We start from the raw sequence: 21,663 nt of genomic DNA on the forward strand, positions 1-21,663 counted from the left end.
AGCCGCCGCCTCTCATTGGCTGCTCGGGCTGCCAATCATTGCACCAGCCAATCAGAGAGCGCGGCTCAGCCCCCCGCTCCTCAGGAGGGAGGAGGGAGCCAGCAGCACAGTGACATGGCCGCCGCCACAGCCCGGCTGCCCTGGGCCAGGGACTGCACCTGGCGGGGTTTTCCTCTTTGAAGCTGTACAAAGAGAGGCCTTGAAGAATCAATCGCAATCATCTGCATGTTAAACTTAAAAGTCAGCTCAGTTCCACTCATCTCCAGTGACAAAACACTTGACTTTCAATGTTACACCCACGTCAGGCAACAAACACGGTTTTTAACAGGGCAATGGTGGTTTTCTCACAGTTCTTGCTTTGCTGCCATTCCCGTGACTGGACTGCAGCTGTGTGGCCAGATTATCCTAAGAAAAAGCCTTCCACAGAGGGTTACACTATTCATTATTTCATTAGCATGCAGAAGATGCAGCAAAATCAAAACCCTCATTCCTCAAAGTCATGATGGATGCGCAGCAGTAAATCCCAGCAACGTTTTGAAGGGTTTTATGTACGCAGAGTCCTTGATTGCCTTTGGTAATACAGAAGGAATAATACTGCACAATTAAAAAAATACGGGGGGGAAAAAAAGAGAAAAATTTAAAATCAAAAGCAATCCTCCCTGTGCACACAGACACCACTTTTTTTTCAATTATTTTTTTTTTTTAATTTCGGAAGGACCTTGAGTTTAATTAGTCAGCTCACATTAGCTTCCTTTTCAATCAGGGCACCAGGCACGTGGCCGGGGTTAAGCCACCCGCCCCGCGGCACCATCCCCTCTCCCAACCTCGCCGGATTAAGCTCTTACATTAGGCACCTCCGTGAAGTGTCTAAAGTTAGGCTGGATGAATGTGAGCCAAGCTGTTGAACAGATGGAGTGAAATCCTCCTCTTGATAACAGGAACTTCACAGCACTGCCACGGATAAGAAGGGCAGCTAAAAAAAGTGAGGGAGGTGGTTATATAAATTTCAAGAAGGCTTACCAGCAATGCTTAAAGGTAAAACTTTCTGATAGATCTTGAATATCCACTTGTAGCTGCAGACCCTGAGCAGCCAAGAAGTTCTGCAACAAAAATGAGATGGTAACACTAGAGCTACCACACTACGAGGCCACAGGGACTTCATGATGCAGCACAAACATGCAAAGCACGAGGAAGCTGGAGTCTGGAGCACACGAGACTCCAAACCCAGCACCAGCAGAGCAGCACTTATCTTGAGTTCAGTGCACAAAACCAGCTGAGAGGCACATGTGAACAGAAAGGGAACTGACTACCAAATAACCACCTTATTAATGCCAAAAATGCTACCAAATATGCTCATTCCTTTTTGCTTACAGGTCTGTAAAACACTCGCGCTTATAGCAGCTCTGACTCAATCTCATTTGATTTTCTTTTTTTTTTTTTACCTTGCTTATTTATAGTCTCGAACATCTGCAATTTCAATCTTCCTCATCTTAAAAATTACCTGCTTCCTTGTGTTTCACATGTAATTGCACTTCAAAAGGTGTGCATCTCAATGCAGGAGCCATTTTTCTTAATTAGCTGAAGATATTTTAGATGGAGTCAGATGTGAAATACACTGGTGATACTTATTTTTGAGCATCAAAATCCTTCAGGTAGATATCTAAAATAATTCATAATGACTGGAAACTGGCTATATAATACTTCTTATAAAATACTTCGAAGCAATTAGTTTTTGTTATGTATGTTCCATGTCCATTCTAAAACGGGGAGTATTGCTGCATGCAATTTTGGGGTAATGTTTACTGAGAGAGCGGGAGAGATCTGAACAATAAAGCAACTTTTCCCCTCCCTTTAAGTACCTCATTTTTGGAGGAAAGAGGAAACTATACCATTTCCCAGTCCCTTTAGGGAAGATAAATGGATGAAGTGCTTTGGGCTTGAGTTGCTCCTTCTTCCCCCCTTTGCTCCCCTTTCCCATATTTACCTTCAAACTTTCTCCAAAAGTTGGAATTACTGAGAAATTGCAGAAGCTGAAGCTACCCAGGGATGCACCTCTGTGAAAGACAAAGCGGCAAGGACTACGCACAACCTTAAAACGCCATTCTCCTGAAAGCAAAAGTATGGTTAGAGAAGTGACAGCGTGATAACAGCCGCCTAAGAGCAGGGCTGCTTTCGGAGTCACCTTTAGTCATTTTGGTGACAAAAATACATTTTTACTCCTTGTTATCTCTGAAGAACACACACAGGTAGGGGAGCCTGCACTGCACTGTGACCCAATTAGTGCAGCCACCCAGTCGCACAGCCAAACCCATGTTCAGCCAGGACTAGAAGATCCTAGCGAAGGTGACGTGAATGACACTTGACCCCCCAGAATTTGTTAACTGATGATGATGAGCAGAGCTAGCCTACATTTATTCTGCAGATCCAAGCAGATTTTGGAGGGCCATGGGAAAAAAAAAAATGTTCTAAATTGGACATGTTTGAGAAATACTGAGTCACAAGCCTCAAGCTGCACAAGGTCATTTTTGCAGTTTCTTTTCTCAAAGCAAACCCTACATTTTATTACATAAAGCAGTGTTGGCAACACTAAGAATATGCAGTCTTTTTTAGCAAAGCCCTTTGCAGCATGACTATAGTCTTAAGAGAAGCTTGCAGATGCTACTGCTTCTACTTGATGCAGAGAATTAGTTTTCTATTGCAAAATATTTAATTAATTTCCTGTTAAAATTAAATGAAACAACAAAATAGTTATACAATTTTACTAGTTTATATTTCAATTCATAAAGTATACACACTGCAACTATGCTACCACAATGTCCACGCATCTAATATTGATGGAGTTACAGTATATATTTTTTTTTTTGGTATTAAACAATAGAGATAACGTATGCAGTTAAGGAAAAAAGCTTGGACATAGCATGTTCTATTCTGTAGTTACAGAGTACATTAGCTAGCATTAGTACAGTAAACAAGAAAAAAGTAGAAATACAAAATAAACCAAGTATCTTTATATACAAACCAGTGCCTCTTATTTTTACCAGCTTATACTCACACTGCACACAAAATTTATCCACTGATGCAATAGATACTTCAGCATAACACAAACCATTATAAATTAAAAAAAAAATTACAAGGTGCAAAACTCCATTCTACAGCTTTCTGGTGAGAACTCAAGACAATCCAATGAATAAGAAATCCAAGCACGTTTAGCACCTATTAGTGCAACTGCATCGAGCGTGAAAAATGACCCACACAACGTCTGACCGTGTTACCAGGGAAGCCAGTTGGGTAGCTAGCGATGCTCGCAGCTACACTCACGCAGTGATTTTTCGCCTCATATATATCTCAGTTTATTGTTTCTTTGTCCCATTCATACCTATGTGCAAAACTAAATCCTGGAAGCTTTCTCAGAGCTTCACAGAAGGCCTGCTACAGCCGGGTAAAAACAAACAAACAAAACCAAAACAAAAAACCTGACAAAAAAACAGACAAAAAGACTCAATTAAATGTCAGACTATCCACATAATTAGTACTTATTAGCAGTCCTGGTGTTGGGGATTTTAACGCTGTTGATATGTGGATCGAACAATATGACACAGAAGTGAAACGGAAATTTGCCAAGAATTCTGATTCTTCTTGTCTAGCACTTCAGACAAGTGTCCCAGCCTCAGGTTGTGAATTTGTTTGGCAGCCCATGCCAAAAAAGCCCAGAGTTGCATAGAATTGATTAGTAACAGAAAGAAATGCCAAACACAGAGAGATGGATGCTGCATCTACTAAAACAAAGTGGGGTTGCTCGACAGGAATGCTGAAATCATCCCCATTCATAAAGCAAAACATGTCACCTCCTACTCTCCATATCCTACCTCTGGGGACTGCTTTCTGGCACTGATGTAGTTCTTGTCTTTTTTGTTGTTGTTTTTTTTCTTTTTTTTCCTTTTTTTTTCCTTTTTTCTTCTTTTTTTTTTTTTACTTTGTTAGTGACACTTTTCCTTTCAAATAAAATATTAAAAAAGGTTATAACTGTAAAAAAACCTATCATATGTAAACTTAACAATTAGGGTTTGGTAAGTTCTCGTACCTAGTCTGTGAAAAGCCTCCAGCCAGACCGCAGAATGGAGTGTTTCTCTGAAGAGCTTCAATCTAGCTACGTCACCTGTTAAATATCAGTAGTATGAAGATCCCATGTCTAACAATAAAACCTTCCTTGTGTTTCCATCCTCCTTATCACTGACTTACTGAAATCCTGACATGCTGTGTTTCTATTTTATTTACATTCTGGTCCTCTCATGTCACCGATTAAACATCTGGCCAAGGAAGGCAACAAAAGGTGTTGTGTTTAAGAAGGTGTGTTTGACAGAACTGCTTTTCAACAAGTCTCTTTTCCTTGGACTCCAGTCACTGTTTTTATAGAGCTTATTGTTCTGTTGAACCATGTTTTCTTCGCAGCTTGTACTTCATTCAACGCCAGACCCAAATGGTGCTCCAAGTCCTGCAAACGGAAGAGTAATTTAATTAATTTATGTATTCACAGCACAAGGTGATATGAGTTAAACTTAGAAGGCTCTAGGACATCTACAAGCTCTTGGCCAAACCAGTCTTACATAAATTAAAAGTAGCACAACAAGATGATGAAGGAAAAAAAAAAAAAAAAGCTTTGAAAAGCAAAACAAGACTCGTGTCATTGCCCTTAGTGAAACACTCAGCTTGCTTTAGTACATCCAAACCCTTTAATTCTTTCTCATCTGAGAAGAAGCTATTCCCACAGGAAGTGGACTTGCTACAAACTAAATTTTACATTTCTATGAGCTGAACATACAAGTTTTAGGCTAAAAGAACTACGCTGTCATATTTTGCACAAATACCTCAAATACCTGGAGTGCTTTCCAATCGTGTTTAAGAAACGTGTCTAACATTTGTCACATGTTACTTCTTCATTTAACATTGATTGTGAGATAAAGAAATGCATGATTCAGTACTTTGTCAGAGCCTGGATTTCTTCCAAGAAGTTGCAGAAGATCAGTCAGTAAGCACTGCACTGCAGCCAGGCAGATGTCTGGAAGTTGTAGTAAATACAGTTCATGCCATTTCCATTATTCTGTCTGCGTACGCTACGTTTCAGACCCGATGTTTGGTTAAATAACCCATACAGGAAATACCAGGTTATGGTTTCAACCAACAGGATCTGCTCCAATCCCTCTACAACACACACATTTTTCTAGGAACACAGACATAACGTACAGACTACAAAATGAACCTCCAAAGCATTACCTGTATTTTACATTCTGCCTCCACAAGCTGCAGCTTGGTCTGGGCCAGCTCAAGCTCCATTTCCCTCAGCTGGTTTTTCAGCGTTTCCTTCTCCTCATCTGTGTCCTCATCTGAACCGTCCTTGGCAGAACTAGCCACCTTCACACGGCCTTCTTTATTGAAGAACTCCCGGCAATGCTCACAGTCATCCACTTTTTGCTAAAGTAAACACCTGATCGTGAACGCTTGCATTGAAGTGCTGGTGGTATGATCAAAGCCTTTGCCTACCTCTGCTCTGGAAGAGCAGCACAACACGAGAGGGACCACTAATGACTTGTAAACTCAGGAACTTTTGGGGAAGCACAGCCAAGGAGGAACTCCAGTCACCCCCAGATTTATGGGCTCTGGGAAACTCTGAGGTATTTTTGGTGAAAGAGTATTGCTACAATAACGGGCTCTGTACTGCCTACACGTTACTTCATGATAACAGACAGTCAGAGAAATCTCCTCCAGAAGAAAAAAAGAAGACACCCCCCAAAAATTAACAGTTATTATTGCCCAGCATCAACATTAATATGTAACCAATATAGCACGGGAGAGAGCTGACAGTTAATCATCTCTTCTCCAAGATCTCCCCCTTATAATCTTCTTTCCAAAACTGTACGTCACTAAGGAACTCTCTTCCAGCCACCATTTTAGCAAGGAAATAAGCTGTGCACTTTTTGTTCTGATGTTGCTAAGACTGTGGATCTATCCGGTCTCTTACCCGTATTTTCTCAATTTCAGCTTTATTTGCCGTTTGTTGCTTTTCCAGTCGCTCACTCAGCTGGGAACAAATCTGAAAAGCCAAATTATGTTATCAGGCTATTTATAAATGTAAGTTTCCTCCCAAATGAATGCTAAACCACAAATGAGGAACATTAACATGGATAGTCTGAGGGCTCTGAGACAGCCAGGAAAATTGGGATGCTGCATTTAGTTGTCTCACTGTACATATTCTCATTCTCTACATATTCTTCTTGCCCAAACGAAAAGGTGCTATTTCAACATAAGTTATTAACAGTTTGACCCTGCTAAAGGAGCCACCAAAGGTTAGGAACAGCATGGCTCCTTTTCTTGTCTTCAGGATAAAAGAACCAGGCAGGACAGCCAGAACAGTAAAAAAAAAAAAAACCCCAGTTAATTCCTCGAGACCTGTGTGATGTGGAGTTAAGAATGTTTTGAGGGTTATGGGCCCACTAGATACAGGAATTTGATCCCTTGATACCTTATGATCAGGAGCTTGAATTCCAAAGCAAAATCTCTGAAAGGAAAAAGGCATCTTTTTTATTTCCTAAGTGCAGTTACCATTTGACTGAAGGAAGGAAGCTTTTTTTGGAATGAGATGAACCTTTGATATACAAGAGCTCATTTGAACAACGTTAGGCTGTAACTGAAGCTGTGCTGGCTGATGACCTACAAATACCTACATCAGGGGCAAACAGAACTGACCAGGAAGCATCAGGATCTCAGCAACAGAAAATGCAAAACCAACCACAAGCTTCTCATTTAAAACAGCTAAAATGTCACAGATTACACCTATTTCCAGAAATCTCCTGCAATACCTGAGAAAGTCTCGCAATTTGAAAGCGAACCACATCTTAAATTGTTGTACTTACCTGTTTGTAGTCACCAATAATAGAGCTGTTCTTCTTGATCTCTGACTCTGCCTTATCTAGTTCCCTACGACACATTTCCTTCAGCTGCAGGGGGAAAAAGAAAAAAAGAAAGGGGAGGGTTTATATGTTTGTACAGTCTGAAAAATAACCAGGTGGTATTTCCTCCTCCTTAACCTCACTGCTACACTGCTATACTCTACACCAGGGAAGCACTGTCTAGCTCTGCTCCATGCAGACAAAGAAAAGCTGGACTTTGGTGGCCACCACTGTTAGAAAAATTGACTAGCTAAGAGAAGAAATTATTAGGGCCAGTAAATTGATGAAGGGTTTAGAGAGGAAGCCGTACAAGGAGAGGCTGAAGTCACTTGGTTTGTTCAGCCTGGAGAAGAGGAGACTGAGAGGAGATCTCATTGTGGTCTAGAACTTCCTCCCAAGGGGAAGAGGAGGGGCAGACGCTGATCTCTTCTCTCTGGCCACCAACGAATGCCAGGAGCAGAGGACATGGCAGGAAGATGTGGCAGGGGAGGGTGAGGTTGGCCATGAGGAAAAGGTTCTTGAGGCAGAGGGTGGTGGAGCCCTGGAACAGGCTCCCCAGGGAGGTGCTCATGGCACCAAGCCTGACAAGATTCCAGCAGCATCTGGCCAAGGCCCTCAGGGACATGGTCTAAATTTTGGGATTGTCCTGTGCAGGGACAGGAGTTGGACTGGATGATCCTTGCGGGTCCCTTCCAGCTCACAACGTTTGATGATTCTATGGTTAAAAAAGAAGTACTGACAGCTGAAGTCCTACACTGCCTCTCTGAGCAGCAATCTCCGGCACAGTCTGTGCCTTCATGATTTCAAGTTAAAAAGGTACTACCCTATGAAGCACCTGGCAGCAAAGCAAAGGATTCTGCTTTGTTGATGTCCTTCACACTACAGAAGAGGGACAAACATGACTTAGAACACTAAGCCCTTCCCACACTTGTCATGTGTTTTGGTTTTGTTTGTTTTTTTTTTTTAATTTCCTTACTGCTCAGAAATGTGAAAATAACATAAATGCCCCTAACCTGAGCTGATTCTTCTTCTAGGCGCCTCTTTTCTTCTTCTGCATCAATCAGCTTCTGTTTGGTCATTAGCAGTTCCTTATTCAGAGCATCTGCCTTTTCCTCCGCCTGAAACACAGAGTGGAGCACAGCACTGAAGAGAGGCTTTCTTGCTGGGCAGCCACGGAGACAGGCTCCAGCAGGACACAGCCAAGACAGCAGTCTTTTCATCCCTGTTAATAAGAGTCTGTTAATTGTTATTAATAACAATAAAATTATTTTTCTAAAAATTACCATCTGCAATGGCAAAAGAGCAACAAATCGAAACCCAGAAAATACTGTAACAAAAAACTTGGCTGCTAAAGCAAACCTAAAAGTCAGACCCCTCTCTCCTTTCCTCCTTAAAGAAAAGAGATGTCCCACCAGAAACCATACAATTCTTTTTACTGCAGTTTTTTTTAAGAATAAAGATGTATTGTTGAAAAATCTTGGGCTCTTTAAAAACCACTGAAAACTCTCTCTGCAAAGTTAAGACACCTTTTCCTGTCTTACATGCAGCAACACAGTCCTTTCCAATAGGTGTATGAATTCTACATAAAAATAGATCAAAAACCTCAACTGATGGACAAAATTTTCAGAAAGTAGCTGTACCAATTCCCTTCAAAGGAAGAAAATCAAAAAGTGAATTTGAGTCCCTTAAAGTCCTGCTGATCCTTTAAAACAGACAGCAAAGGCAGAGAGAACATCTTTTCTTTATACATGTTTTTTAAGCTGTTTTAAAGTTAAAGAAAACTGGGATGTGGGAGTCCAACAACAGTAGAAAAATGAAGCCTATTTTTTGGTCTAGTGCAAAGGATATTAAGGAAATTCTTGTATTTCCAAATGTTTTGCTTTGATCTTTTAGGCTGTAAGATCTCAGACATGCCATAAAGGTATTAGAAAAGGTGGGTTAAACAATGTGCTTTGGTACTTTTCTTTCAGGACTAGTAGAATGAAAATTATCATTTCAGGATCCAATCAGAAGAATTAATCAGGGCCCTAAAATAGGATCAAACCCACCTACCTCCTCCTGGGGGATAACCCAAATGCTGCCAACATCACGTACCCTCTCTGAAGGCATGACTATTCTATATCCAACGAAGTATCGCAAAGATTGCGCTTAATTTTGTCCCTCTCAGCTCTCCATTTAAACAAATCAATGTAAAAGCATAAACTGTGCCTCGTGCAGGCTCAAGCAGCCACAAACAACACTTAATAGCTGATAGAAAAAGCTTCTTCAGTACGTTTTTTGCTGGAGTTCACCCCCTGAGCAGCCTGTGTAGCCTTCTGCGAGCTGTCTTTAATGATGTGAAAAAGTGTACACAACAGGAAGAGGACGTAGCGATGCCCTGTGAAAACCCTGCTTCTAGAAAGTACTTCTATGATCCATAGATTTTAACACTAAAGAGCAGTAGATGTAACAAACCTGAAAGTCATAAACCAAACCTCATTAAGAGCAGCATTCACCCATTAGCATCAACATTGACAATCGATATTTTTCCAACAGCAAGTTTCCAGGAGACCGTGGGAAACTTTAAATTCTCTGAAGCAGATAAGCTGAAACATTTTCAAGCCTGTCAACTCCTGCACTGTCTGGTTTTTAGAAGTAATTTTCCTTTGAGATTTCAGAAATGCACTTATCTTGGTACAGAACAAGAATGGCAAAACATGGGCACGTGAATTCTTCCCCTCACCTCCCCAAGCAGACAGACTAAATGCATTCTAGCCTACCACGTGCGCTACAAATGCCAGTATCTTTCTGTTTCTACATGTCCTGTAAAAAAAAAGAGCATATGCTAATAAAATCTCACAAACTTGAGTAAAGGAGGGAATGGGACAGCAAGCTTAAAAAAAAAAATAAAATCCTATAACACAAAGCTAACCTGAAGTTTCCTCCCAAGAGCTCTACTGATATGGGAAACAACCCAGGATGGTGAGTTCACATGGGCAGATCTCAACAAGCCAAATGGAAACCACAGTAACATTTCTGGGGTTGCCTAAGGTACCTGAGAACGATTCCACTGAGAGCCAGACAGACTCAGACTTTCAAGTTTATTAGGCACTGTCTGCTGTGAAATCTTATTCATTAGAATACCAGTTGAAAAAAAAACAGAATACAGCATCCATGTTATTATCTCTCTGAACTCAAAGACCTGACTTAGCTCCTGCTAGACTTTCTTTTAATATATGTAGAGAAGAAAGCAACTACTCAAGGACAGGCTCAGAACCTCTCTTCCCCTCAAATTACTCTGAATGCTTTTCAGAATAGTTAGTTTTTCAGTCACCAGTCCTGCTTCCTGTGGACCTCTGACACAGGCCTATGTATCACCAGTCTGCAATAAGGACATGGCAGGAAGAACCTCATCCCACCCAAATAAAATATACTCTATGTATTTCCTCTCCAACCAGAGGAGTAGTGAGGAATTAGCCCTAGTGCCTTGTCTCCACTAGACAGCAGAAAGTCATGTCTTACATTGTCTAAATCTTTCCGCAGAGCAATCTTGCTGGTCACCAGTTCGTGTGCAAGATCATCATTTTCTTGCTCCAGTCTCATGTTTGCTTCTTGTAGGCGCCGGTTCTCACGCTGTAAAACAAAAGAAATAAAGAAAAAGGTCTTCCCAAGTGTTTGGCTAAGTACAAATGCCTACCTTATGTCCTAAGCATGCAAAGACAACTCTACCTGCATGAAATTCAATGAGGACAAAACTAGCTAGACATATCGTAAAGACTAATTAAGTAAATAAAGCATTAGCTTTGAGAAGAAATCACATATGAATAACTGCTCAGCTATTACTTGCTGAGCTACAGAAATGATTTTGAAGAATCCAATAGTAGGGGTGTCACTCTGCTATCGGTTCCTACAAGTACTGATTTTCTTGGCTCAAAATAGAATTTGCATGCTGGAAATAGGCAAGAGAGGAGGATCTTGGGAAAACTATTCTATTTTCTCCTGTTACAACTCCCAGCACACAGACAGATATCAAAGAAAGTTTACATAGAACTCTTCAGCTTAAAATATATAAATTCACATATATATGTGTGTGTTATGTGTATGCATAATTTTTATATACAATATATTCCTATGTTATATTCATTTGATAAATAAATTATTTATCAAATTATATACTTACTGTACCATACATCATTTGAAATTAGGGAGAGGAGTGAAGGCAGGATTATAATCAGTGGAAAGCAGAGTTAGAATCAATTAGGCATTTTCTTTCTGTGCAAGGCTTTTGGTGCAATCAGCTCGTTATGCAAATGCTAGAAATGGGCTCCAGCAAAACAGTTGTATCAGCCCAAATATAAATTCATACTGTTCCTTTTTTCATTGTGAAACTGAGCTCACAACAACCCCATCCTTAGTAAGATAGCCAATATATAGAGATTCACTTCATGTTCATGTAGCCAATTCCCCTGTATCCAAATTGGTCGCAAAACAAAACCAGCTCAAAGAAAAAGGAGTCAAAGTAGGAACCTTCTGCAGGTACCGTGTGTTAAATCAGACTGAAGTAGGTAAGCGTTACCTCAGATCTCTCTATAGGATCCTCCTGTTGTGCTTGCTGCTCTCTCATGGTATGATATTCCTTTTCATATTTCTTCAGCTTCTTCTGGCTAATCTAAATTAAAGCAGCCCATTAGTTCCTGCCCAGAACATCAATAAAAGAACACAATTCACAAAGGGTTATGGTACAAGCTTTACCAACTCCTGCCTTCTACAGAACACGACTAATACCTTCACTCAACTTTGAGTATCAAACCCTTAGACATGGTCAAAAATGCTGCACCACTCAGTATAATGACAGAAGTATCCCTTCCTTTATCCTTCTGGAACACAGAAAAGTTTTTGAAAGGCATCCCCAGGAGCATCCAGCCCGAGTTTTCCTTGGTGCTGTGCAGCTATTTGATGCTCCAAATACTCCAGTGGCTTAGCATAGCAGATTGCCTCAGAGCCTACAAGATGTGTTTAATTTTTGAACTACCACGATGCTGAGGTTTCTTCAGCTGCTTTTTCAGCTGATGATGCAGAAGTGTTTGGTTTACTTTACATGAGACTGCAAATGCTGAAAGGGCAAGTGCAGGCTCAGCTGACATTTCTGCCAGTGTCACTCAAGCTCAGGAGAAAACAGTCCAGTCCCAGAGTTGGTCTGAGGGGCAACAACTCCGATGCACATACGCTCTGGCCCCTAATGCAATGGGATTGGGAAAGCTGGAATTCTGTCCTCAGCTCTGACAGACACACAACACTAGGAAAGGGACTCAGGGTCCCAGTTTCCCCTTCCATGAGAAGGGAGAGAAAGGTGGTGCTGAATTCAGTATTTTGTGCACAGTGTTCAAGTCCTACAGGGACAGAGAACAGAAGAGAGGAAGAGAACCCACCCCAGGAGGGTCCTTCCTGGTGTCACCTGTGCCACGTGCTACATGGGTTTAGCAACACAGACCATGCCAAGGCTTCTGTGAGCATTTCACATGCAAGTCAGCATGCATCTGAATTAAACCTCTAGTATTAAAAGGTGCTGCTGAATCTTTACCAGTATTTCAGTAAACCAAATAAATTAAAAAGCTATGGGTATGTTTTCCTCCTCAAAAAAGCCTTCTCTGAGAAACATGTTAAACAAATTTTACCTGCAAAAATGACAGGCAGAATGAAAAACATGTTTAGTTTCTCTTATCTTTGGTTTTATCATTAACAACCTTAGTGGAAATGAGCAGGAGAAAAGTGGTAGCTAGGCTCCCTCTAGTGCGGGCTGCATGGAAACATTTCGCTGTACTTCAGCTGACATCTTTTTGGAGATGCCAGCCCATTTATCTGGAGTCAGTCCAGCCACATCACAACTGCACGAGTTATTCTTACTAAGCACTCCGGACAAACACGCAGAGTATTAACCCTTTACTGACCACGAAACCAGTAACTTCAGCTGATTATTTCACCGCTCTGCCCCTGCTGAAATGCTGCCCACATTGTTGGGTTTCATACACCAAAGCTCAAGCTGTATAAAGGTTAGATCTTGAGAAGTGAGGCATCCAGTCATGTGAGAGGGAAGGAAGGCACACCATTGTATTTCCATCTTCTACTTTTCCAAGTGTTTTAAACTAGTTTTGCCTCTCAATAACAATAATGAGGTGATCCTGAAATGATTACTGTTGTGTCACTGATTCTGGACACTGGAGTCCTAGAGGGAACTGTGCCCTGCAGAAGCCAGCGAGGCCTTTGGGTCTGCAGCAATAGAAAGCAGAAATGAACACTGAAGTCCCACCACAGTTTTCCAGGGGCATGGGAGGCAGCAGTAACTCAGTTAACATTTGACTGTAACATTGAGGAGTGACTTTAAGAATCTAGTGTTGTCTCAAGCTGATCATTTACTGACCTTCTTTCCAGCAGAATGCTGTTGCAATCACAATGCCTCAGCCAGGCTGCTTCTCCCTTCCTATAAATGATTTATTTTGACATCAGGACCTTTTCTGCTCAAAAACACTTCCAGATACAGAGCTGGAAGATTTCTCCTGACAGCAAAGGACTTGTATTTTAGGTCAAAGAAGGCAATTATGTGCAGCACTCCCATCAGGGGCAACACACATGGATGCGATACAGGAGTGTTCAGCATCCGTGCAGAGCTCAGCAGTGCAGTCTGTACTCTCTCCATAACCTTCCACTTAATCCCCCCAAAACACACAGCACTCCAGGAAGCAGTGGACAACCTTGCTGTGTACTGCTCAGAGAAGATTGTTTGCTTTATCTACTTCACACAGCACTGGGAACGCAGGGAATTTTGGCAGAGTGGGAAGAGGAACAAGTTGTTATTGGGAAGCATGAAAGGCAAATGCATTCATTACACATGATCTTAACCAGATGCACGTGCAGCGTCTGATCTGTGGCTCATATTAAAAGGTTGGAGAGCTAAATAGCTTACTTGATTCTTGATTATTCCATAATTTCTACACTAGTTTCATATAAAATATGCTTGGAACTCAATGCAGAACACTGTTATGCATACTGCTACTGCACCAGGAGTACGAGATGCCCTGAATGTTGTTATCACATCCTGGCAGTTGTTATCACCACATCTTTACCTTCATATTACACGCTAATTCCATCAGCTTTTTTGCGTTTTCTTCCGAGCGATATCTCTTGGGCAGTTGTACACGGAAGAATTTTAATGCCCCTTCAAAGTCTGTCAGTAACAAATCATCCTTGGTAGTCTAGAGGCAAGAAAAGGAAAAACCAGTAACTGCAAAGCAGATTTTGTACAATTACTGAATTCCCAGAGACAATAAAGCAACAACAGTTTTGTAAAGCTCCAAAAATACCTTTTAACATTCTGCAAATAGTGTTTGTTTATATTTCTCCAACCCTCTATTTCCCTGCCACCCCACCCCAAAAAGCACTGTGCTGTACAGGGCACGCCAGACAACAGCACATGTAATAGATGAAGTTGGTAGCTTTTTTTTTTTTTAAAAAAAAAGCATAATATTTTTGTAACAGGCATCTTATTTTATATTGTGCATGATGATGCATAAACCACAATGTAACATTTGATACTCACTTTTAATAATCCCAGTGCAACATTAAAGATAACACTTATTCCCTGGAGAGAAAAATAATGACAAAATAAATTAATTTCTCAGTATTTACAAGCCTGGATATTAATTTATTTAGTGGATTTTGTTCTCTAGTTTCTTTGAAAAGAACTAGGATACAAGTATAACCAGGTGCTATATTAAATCAAAGGCCCAGAGAATGACTCTGCAAACAATTTGGAAAGTATCTTTACTGGGTAGCCATTATAGACAGCAAAACAATGTTTCAGCACAGGTTTTACTATCTTAGCAGTCTGAAACTCTGACATGATGAAGGCACTGTTGTGTACTTTAGTTTAGTTTTAAATGATTGTTGGTCAGCTCAAGGTAATTTCATTTTCATATAGTAACTTCTAAAAACACTGGATTCAAATGCAGCGATATATACATCAATATATTAAGTTCTGGTATTAAAAAATTGGGATAATTCATGTAATGAAAAATAAAGTGACTCACTAGGACAGAGTCCCACGTCATCTATTTTGCCACTACTTGTTAGAAGTGTTTTATTTCTATTGCCCAATTAAATACAGTCTCTATAGTCAGTAGTAGCACACACTTAAGGGGTATCTTTGATAATCAAGACACATTGCTCATCTTATTTCAAGATCCTGTCTTTCTTTTTCCCACTAAATTATTCTTTCACTCTTACTTTAAAATTATTTTTTTAAAAACCTTAAAACTTTGCTATGAACACATTTACTATTTAGGAATTGAAAATGTGTTTCTAAACAAATAAAACTGATTTTCTTGATACCATCTGTTGCTTTCTATTACATTGGCACACGGACAAAGCAAGCGGCAGACAGACACAAAGAAAGGGTGAAAACATTGACCAGGAGGTTTATGAATGCTGAAACCCTTCAGTAAAGGAAACGGAGACAAACTGTCACTTCACAGTAACAACTGCAGATCGAATGAAGAATGGATGCATAATGGTAACCAGTGAGTAAAAAAGCAAATCATTAAATAAACTCAAGGAGGCTTCAGTACAAAATGTGATTTGCCCACTTATGTTAATAATCTCTGACTCAAATTGCACTGCTCACTAGCATACTACCAAATATACCATTCTAAACATGATTACATACAAAATCTCAACGTAAAGAATTTTGCTCTCTAAATATATGTTGTAAAGTATAAAGAGACTGCATGTTTCCATGAGGAAGAGCTCTAAGCTTGTTAGATTACCAGCATGGGAGTTGCGTGGGCAATTTTAGATGTAATGGCCTCCATGCAATAATATTCTAGATAAAAATAAGTTCTCATCGCACATAATACAATTTAACTACAGAGGAATCCACATCTTTGTAAATTAACTCTAATCCCATGAGCACTGTAGAGAATCTCACACAGATTCAACAGTGTTATAAGAAATAGGATATTACAATCTTTTATACAGATATTGACTCCTAATTTATACGTTTAAAATGCTGAGAACTCTTTTTTGTTGCAGAAACGTAACACTTTCACATAAAAATAATTATCACATTAGAATAATTGATAGAAACAAGATAGTGAGAAACTGTCAAAAGCTGCTAGCGATACAAATCTCCAACTGTAACACCTACCTCACATAAGAGTAAGTCAATAATATGGAAGACCATGTAGAGAGGGAATTTTGCAGTGAACAGGGTGAGGAACCACTGGGAAGCATACATGTGTGCTTCAAGGCTGATGTCCAGAAAGTGGTTATACAGATCAGGAATGTATTCCTAATAATAAAAAACACATAAATAATGAAAGTTAATTTAACTATTTCAGAACTGTAGCTGAAATCCCAAAGTAACAGAGGTAACAGTAACACTCAGTGCAGCAAGGGAGGCTTCTGTGTCCACCCATGCCTGACAAGAGAGCTGCCTGACATGCTAAAGGACTTCTTCTAAGGAAGGACTTCTTCTAAGACCAGCTGAAGGCTGGTCTCAAGTCAACATTTCCTACTCTTAAAAAACCTCCAATATGGACAGTCCTCACTCTTCAGCCTTACTAAGAGCTCACAAACACTATTCATGTACAAGATAAATTGCTGGTTTTGAATTGCAGGCTCTGAGCCGTTCACTTCACTCCAGTTTGAACACCTACCTGCATGAGGCGCTCCAGCTGATAGAACTTGCAGTGCAAATCTTCAAAGTTTTGTTTGAAAAGTTCCCTGAGTCCATAATCAAACATGATTTTGACCAGAACACTGAAAGCTTGCTCCTCAGGCATCTGTGAGAGAGGAATGTGTATTTATCACAGAGCATTTCATTCTTTCATATCAGTTCCATCTGCCCTTACCTCCCTTCTCCTCCCTCCTACAGAAAGGCCAAGTTGTCACTACTTTTTAATCTGGCCCTATCCAGTTTAAAAGTAAACAAGAATATTAACACACAAAATGAGGTGTTGCAAACGGCATTTCATTCTTATTCTGTGGAATAAATCACCTCTCGATTGCCCAACTACAAATACATCTTCCAGACATCAAGACCAAAGCAGTTTCTTGGTGTCCTTGTTCCAAATCATGTCAGAAGCAGAATCTTACAGATTTTGAACAGCCTAACCCCTTGCCACCTATGTAACTAAGACAGAAGCAGTATTACTAGAGGATGTGAAACAGGATTTTTCCCTTATTCTTAACAGTATATTTACCTTTTTAAATGAAATTACTACATTGGATGTTTATTAGATGGCATGAATAAGAGAGATCAGTAACTGCTAACAATAGTTCCATATATCACAAGTCAGCATTGGTTTGGGAAAGTTCAACATCCCTTTCCTGCCAAAAAACTGAAGAAACACTCATCATGGCTTGTGAGCATTTAGATATTCTTCCTTGATACCAAAATTCAGTTTTCATATTTCCATAGTAAAGACTGACTTCAGGTCAATCACTTGTTCCTGTACAGGACAGAAAGTCCATCTCAAGTATTAATCTGCACATGAAGTTTGTTAAAACTGAAAATTTGCTGAGACATTCCAAACTGGTAGGGAAGGACTCACAGAAACTTGATTTCCTTTTCTGCAACGTTTTTTTTTAATATTTATTTTTCCCAGCAGCAAAACTCCAAAAGCTGACTTCGAAGAGAATCAAATAAAAAGAAACTTATCTGAAATTTATCCATTTAAAATGCATCCACTATTCCCAGAAGCAACAGCTATTGTTAAAGGAGGAACTGGAGTAACACATGGCTCATTCTTGACAGCGAGTCTCTCTAATGCAATGGCTATTAGAAATGGACATATGACAACGAAACAGCTCAGAGAAAGCACGTATGTTTCAGGAAGTGTTCAGTTCTCCTATCGGGAAGTATCACCCTTCTTGATCTGATTCAGTGTAGTAATAAAGAATTAATTGCTCAACAAGTAAATCTTTCAGAGTACAGTTACAAAGAACTAAGAGGTTGTTATCATTAATCATTTGGCTTTTGTTTCAAAAGAATGGAGTTTACAATCTCTTTTATATCCTCCACTGACTTTACAACATTGTGGAAAATACTCCACTGAAGAGCAGACTTCCTCTTCCACTGAAAACTGCAGAGAAGTCTTCATACTTAGCTCTCTCTGGTAGCAACAATCACAAAAAAGCAGCTGGGGAAAAGAAATCTCAAAACACTGCTGTGCTTAGGAACTCTGCTCAGTTTCAGCTACCCATGCTCGCAATAGAAACACTGATAAAAAGCAGACATTGCTTTAAAAAAGAACTGTCTATAAATATTTCGTACAGATTTCTAATCTCTCGTATTTCCTAAGCACAAGTGATTCTAAATCCTTTGCTTCTGATATACAGTAACCATAAAACTCTCTAGCTTCTGAACATGCAAGCAATTAAAGGATATTATTCTGATGAGAACACTTCTACCGACAATTAAGTTTAAAAAAAATTATAGTTCAGTATCTTTTAAGAAAAAATTAAAATATTACTGTATCCTTCACTAACCTCTAAAACCAACAGACACAAAGGCCTACAGTGCAATTGCCCATATAGGCAGTATATTGTTCAAAGCACCGAGACATAAACTGACATCCCATCAATGTCAGAAATACACTTCTGTGTATAAAAGACATCTGGCAATCACCATCCATATTTCTGACTGATTCCAACAGAAACATCTTCTAAAATGCCTGCAACCCTACTAGTTCAGGAATTACCAACATTTGTTCTAGGCAAGTGGAGCAACATTTATTCTTAAGCTTAAAAAAAACAGGGCAAAAAACCACCACTTACATGTAGAAGCAGCACAGCAGCAAGAAACGACTGGCCTTGACAGTAGCCAATCTCTTCATCATAGACAGAGTAGGCCTAGAAAAAGAATCAAGACTTTAAGAGCTTATCTGTCTTGAACGACAAACACAAAGAAAACAAAACACTGCATTGAACACAGCTCCATAAAATTCTCACAGGGTGCATCAGCTGCCATTCCAACGAAGGGATATCCTTGATGAAAACCAGGCTGTGATGTACAGTGGCAGTGGCTGGCTACAGTGATGCACCAAGACCACTGCAGCCTATTAAATCACTTATCTGGCTGCTTTTACCTCTAAACAGGTGCTACAGGGATGTGAGGAAGAGGGAGAAACACTAGGAACACAAAAGAAAGAGTGCTGGAAGTTTAAAACATTCCAGTTGAGGTAACTGAATATAACAACAAGCTGTCCATTTTTGTTAATTTCTTCCTTTTAGTGTGCAGCTCCAGTGGTGCCTATGGCTTTGTAACACTTATGAGAGGTACATTGTTATCTCCAGTTTTAAAGACAACTATGTATGACAACAGCAGCTCACAGCGTACCTTACACATAAAGAACACACCCAACACCAGCACATTTCTTCTTCAAGAGGCAACATCAGTGTGATTTCCTGCATGTGTCCCTAACTTTGCCAGCACAACTTAGACAATACTGACAAGAAGGGAGCGTGCTGCAGCCAAAGGCGAGCTGCTCTTGATCAGGATGAAATTAGCCCTCACCTCCATCACACCTTGATCCAGGCTGACATTTCTGGAATCACATGAAGTCTCTGTACCAAATACCTTAGTATTCAGGAATCCAGAAGGGCTTATTTCTTTAGGTCTCCTGTCTGAAAGGCACTACAACCAGCTAAATGCCTACAATGAAGAACCAGACTGAGTCTAGTGCCAGAGTCTGTCTCTGTGACACAGTTATCTGAGAAGAATGTGTATGTATTACAGTTAACAGTTGCATCTGTTACCAAAATCAATCAAGAAGAATTTAAAGAGTACCTTGCATATTTTGTACAGGGAGTCCTGGCCATCTCCCCCAGTATCTTTAAAATAATCATGAGCAGGGAACGTTCGATTGATGTCTCGGGTGATAGCACTGTCTTGTGGAGACTCCTATCAGAAAACAAAAATAAAATTGTAAATTAAAACACATCCAAAGGATATAAATGACAATATGCTAGGACTGAGAGTTAGGAGATTGACAGTGTGTTCTGTGCACTGTTCTAAATTCAACAAAACACAGTCTACTCAACCAGAACAGACTGCCTGCAGGCTGGCAGCTCCAGATCACAATCTTGATAGATTTGGTTACCTAAGCACATCTGGGAACGGTCAGTGAGTGGCAGAAAAAGCACACACAGAGAAGTGTTCTAGGACGTTGCAATGCAGACAGCAATCTCCTTGCAATCTCCCTCCCTTGGAGACTTCTGAACGTGAATGCTGCCCAGTCACATTTCTTTTATCTCACAACTGCAGAGTAACAGTCAATTGTAAGCAGCTGCAGGCTGCTGCCCAAAATCCTGTCCCTCAGTTTCACCTAGAGAAACTTCTCTTCATCCTCTCCACAGAATTAGACAATAGAAAAGAATAAAACTGAGTATGAGCCCAGGAAAGACAGCATCGTGGAGTAAAACATCATGTAATACAGGGACATTGCCTGTATGAGCTGAGCATTTCAGCATGAGGAAGATGAAACTTCATTCCCTAAATTGCTCTGATGCAATCAGTTTCAGATGCCTCAGACATTTGGGAAGCTGAACAATAACAAATAGCATACAATTAAGAAAACCAGTAAATGTGAACAATGGACTGAAAAGACCAACTGGAAGAAACACCAAGCAAGTCTCCATCAAGGGCAAGTCCTACACAAAAGGCAGTGAAAACTCATGGTAGAGACAAAAGGAATTTGACAAAGCATAACAATCAAACACAGTAATCAGTAAAAGGGAAAATTAGGGCCTTTTCCTCCCGACTTTTATCTGGGAGATTTAAACACCAAACAATCTCCATGAAATTAGCTGGCAATAGTGGCCTCAAATAGCCCACCCTACGAGGAATTGTCAGTATTGCTGGGGATGGCTTAGAAGAAATCCTGGTCCTACCTTGGAGAAGTATTCTGAAAAAAGGTTTCCAGAACATGGAAGGAAAGGGTTTGTGTAAAGCACATCATGAGAAGCCATAAGCATTTGTGAAAAAATATCCAATTTAACCTAATTTACCCTGTGCAACAGATTTACATTCTGAATCGGAAAATAAGCAGGTGCCATTCCCACACTGAGGTCTTCTCCAGTCTGTCAATATTAGACACACAGCAGAGCAAGATGTTCTGAGTCACCTCATTCAGTTCAGTCTGAAACTGTTTCTAGTGTAGTCACTTAAGCCAGAGCTCACAGCACTGCAAGGAAAAGTATCCTTTGAAAATGGAAACAACCACTCCAATAGCAAATGAAGTAGTTTCCTTATTTAGGAAGCCAATGGAAACAGATCATACACATCATACGTTCTTTTTTAACACAGAAAACATTAACAATAAGAAATATATATTTTAGAAGCACACCAAACAGTGACACAAATGCAAAAATTACTAACTGGGCACATAGAAAACAGGTGTCAAAAGATTTCATGCAGTTCCAAAACCTTTACTTTACAAGGAGTATTTATGTGAATTGGAGGATTAAGCAGCTTCTCCTGTGTGGATGGAAATGGGTTGCTGAAAGAGGCTGTAAATTCTCTGTCATCACAGGTGTTCAAGGCTCAACTCAACAGGGCTGTGAGCAAGCTGATCTAGTCAGACTTGCTTTGAGCAGAGGGTTGGACTAGACGACCTCCAGAAGACCCCTCCAACCCAAGTTATTCTATGAGTAGCATACAACAGAAATCACTCACTCAAGCTGC

The 21,663-nt window shown here is 40.1% G+C and overlaps 1 protein-coding gene across 1 annotated transcript; it reads right to left on the bottom strand.

The window, feature by feature from the left end:
* Positions 1-2,745: 2,745 nt before the first annotated feature.
* LOC104520973 (rab GTPase-activating protein 1) lies at positions 2,746-21,035 on the bottom strand. The gene is made up of 14 exons (XM_010162812.1): positions 20,988-21,035; positions 19,768-19,881; positions 18,756-18,830; positions 16,634-16,759; positions 16,123-16,266; positions 14,518-14,559; positions 14,045-14,173; positions 11,500-11,592; positions 10,446-10,556; positions 7,958-8,062; positions 6,909-6,992; positions 6,017-6,088; positions 5,272-5,469; positions 2,746-4,492 (listed from the first exon to the last, which is right to left on the bottom strand). The coding sequence occupies exons 1-14, from the start codon at positions 21,033-21,035 to the stop codon at positions 4,370-4,372; spliced, it is 1,464 nt and encodes a 487-aa protein (XP_010161114.1). The 3' UTR covers positions 2,746-4,369.
* Positions 21,036-21,663: the final 628 nt, after the last annotated feature.

This window comes from Antrostomus carolinensis, unplaced genomic scaffold (genome assembly GCF_000700745.2).
Source record: "Antrostomus carolinensis isolate BGI_N321 unplaced genomic scaffold, ASM70074v2 scaffold35572, whole genome shotgun sequence".
Taxonomy (NCBI): Eukaryota; Metazoa; Chordata; class Aves; order Caprimulgiformes; family Caprimulgidae; genus Antrostomus; species Antrostomus carolinensis.